General features: G+C 43.3%; 1 protein-coding gene across 1 annotated transcript; it reads right to left on the bottom strand.

Annotated features, from left to right (window-relative positions):
- Positions 1 to 1,160: 1,160 nt before the first annotated feature.
- On the bottom strand, positions 1,161 to 2,547 carry LOC126387278 (ribonuclease inhibitor-like). Its single transcript, XM_050039813.1, has 2 exons — positions 2,354 to 2,547; positions 1,161 to 2,054 (listed from the first exon to the last, which is right to left on the bottom strand). The coding sequence occupies exons 1-2, from the start codon at positions 2,536 to 2,538 to the stop codon at positions 1,880 to 1,882; spliced, it is 360 nt and encodes a 119-aa protein (XP_049895770.1). The 5' UTR covers positions 2,539 to 2,547; the 3' UTR covers positions 1,161 to 1,879.
- Positions 2,548 to 2,553: the final 6 nt, after the last annotated feature.

Here is a 2,553-nt window from a genome sequence, read left to right as displayed (position 1 = left end):
AAAGATATACTCTGCAGGGTTTTCCCTCAGAAACAATGTGAACGTGGCGTTGGTTTTCACTTTGACTCCTGATACTGTTCACAGACAGACACTGACAGTTCCTGCACAGTATACCGTTAACAAGAGGGGGGACCAAGTCGCTGCTTTGCAAGTCACAAGTCTCCAGTCTATGCACTCAAGTCCCAAATCAAGTCTGACAAGTCCAAAGTCAAGTCTCAACTTTGGATTTCGAGTCCTGAACAAGTCATAAAGGTGCTCTTCACTAAAATATCACTTTAATAACAGAGTAATATATTTAATTTATAAAAATCATTAATGCTTATAAAAATTAACATTTATCTGTCAAAACAAGTTTGACTGAACTTAGTCATAAAACTACATATACTGCTGTGCGGTTGTATGACTCCGCCCACCAGTCCACCCCATTGTTGTATGACTCCGCCCACCAGTCCACCCTGTGGTTGTATGACTCCGCCCACCAGTCCACTCAATTGTTGTATGACTCCGCCCACCAGTCTACCACATTGTTGTATGACTCCGCCCACCAGTTCACCCTGTGGTTGTATGACTCCGCTCACCAGTCCACTCCCTGTGGTTGTATGACTCCGCCCACCAGCCCACCCCATTGTTGTATGACTCCGCCCACCAGTCCACCCCATTGTTGTATGACTCCGCCCACCAGTCCACTCTGTGGTTGTATGACTCCGCCCACCGGTCCACCCGGACTGAAAAGTGTTCATGGAGAACATTATGATGTCCATCTCACTGTGTTCATGAAATTAGACGGACGCAAGGTCACAGTGACCTTTCACCACCTAATTCTTCTTCTAAGTGAACGTTTGTGCCAAATTTGAAGAAATTCCCTCAAGGTGTTCTTGAGATGTCGCGTTTACGAGAAGGAAAAGTCCAAGTCAAGTTGCAACTCTTTTATGATTCAAGTCAAGACTCACATCATCAAATTTGTGACTCGTGTTTGACTCGAGTCCAAGTCATATGACTCGAGTCCATACCTGTGCCGCTAACATTTTACTTCCTTGGCAGTGAACAAAGCTCCTGTCGGTCAGAAGAATAAAGACTTGATTTAAACAGAGTGAATATCACACATGTGAGAACTGGTTCATTCAAGTGAACATGTACAAAGAGACAAACTGCCTGTCATGTAAATCAAAGTTACTACGTTAGTTATTTTTAATAATGACAATGTTTTAAATAACAGTGTGAAAACGATGTTGCGGAGACCTATTTTTGCTACTTTTAGACCTGTGGGTGATGACTGGAGGAACTTGACTCTTCAAAAAGTCTCCAAAATAATGTAGTTTTATTCCAGCCATGAAGTGGTTACATACATTTTCTTTGGGAGCCTTAGTTCAATAAAAACAGCAGACATAAATCAACTTAATCAATAAATCATAAGGGGAGAGGAGCCAGCAACAGCATGGTCAAAAGCTGTCTGCTCCCAGTCCGCCACGCCCTCTCCTGGTACTCCTCCTATTTATAGGTCAGACCTGTGAGACGGCACATACTCATACAAACATATAAACAACATTATTATTAAGTGCCAAGTGAATAGAAAATTAGGAAAAGGCTCCTGAAATGTGACGACGTGTTGTGTGTCTCTGGAAGTGATGAACCTGCAGAGAATGATCAGCTGAATCTGCAGCTCCTCATTGTTCATCTGTCCGGCCACAATCGTCTTCTCAGCTGGCAGCTGGTCTCTGATACCCTCTGACTTCTGATTGAAAAGTTTTCAGTATTGATTCCTGAGAGAGGAGAATCAGGATGCATGTAAGGTGACTTTCACACCTGTAGCTCAGCTCATTTGGTCTGGACCAAAGGAAGAAAATGATCCAGTGACTTTTATCTGGTCTGGTTCACTTCATCACACTCTCAGTGTCTCTAGTCTGTTAGATTTGTTCTTCTGTAAATCAGTCAGCAGCTTCAGACCTCTTTCTCCTGGACGACTTGAGCTCAGCTCGAGAACTCTGAGGTGTGAAGGGTTTGACTCCAGAGCCGAGGCCAGATACTCACAGCTGCTCTCTGTGCAATGTGACAACCTGAGAGAGAAAAACATTGTTTTATTACCACAGTAACAAAGAACACTGTCAGGTGTCTGTTCAAATCAAACATGTCGACACTGATTATAATTTAGGTCTGTTCTTTTAGTTTCTTTAGTATGTGTCTCACTGAAATGTACTTCCTCTACTTCTTTGGATGAAGCCGTACAGTAGAATCAAAGTTTGTGTCTGATTAACACTGAAGTGAAAATTAGAATAAAGATGAATTATATTTATTATTTTACACAGCTGGTGTCCAGAGAAGGAAGAATGGCAGGAAACTGTCTGAGAAGTCTCACCTCAGTGTCTCCAGTCTACACTGGGGTTTCCTCAGCCAATCAGAAAGCAGCTCCGCCCCCTGGTCCTTCAGGTAGTTGTAGCTCAGGTCGAGCTCTTTGAGATCAGAGGAGCTGCTGAGGGCAGAGGTCAAAGACCGACAGCATTCTGCTGATAACCTGCAGCAGCTCAGACTGGAAGGAGACATTTAAACACAGATTTC

Source organism: Epinephelus moara, unplaced genomic scaffold (assembly GCF_006386435.1).
Source record: "Epinephelus moara isolate mb unplaced genomic scaffold, YSFRI_EMoa_1.0 scaffold3304, whole genome shotgun sequence".
NCBI classification, from domain to species: Eukaryota; Metazoa; Chordata; class Actinopteri; order Perciformes; family Serranidae; genus Epinephelus; species Epinephelus moara.
The sequence above is the reverse complement of the archived record's forward strand: the minus strand, read 5'-3'. Positions and strand labels throughout refer to the sequence as shown.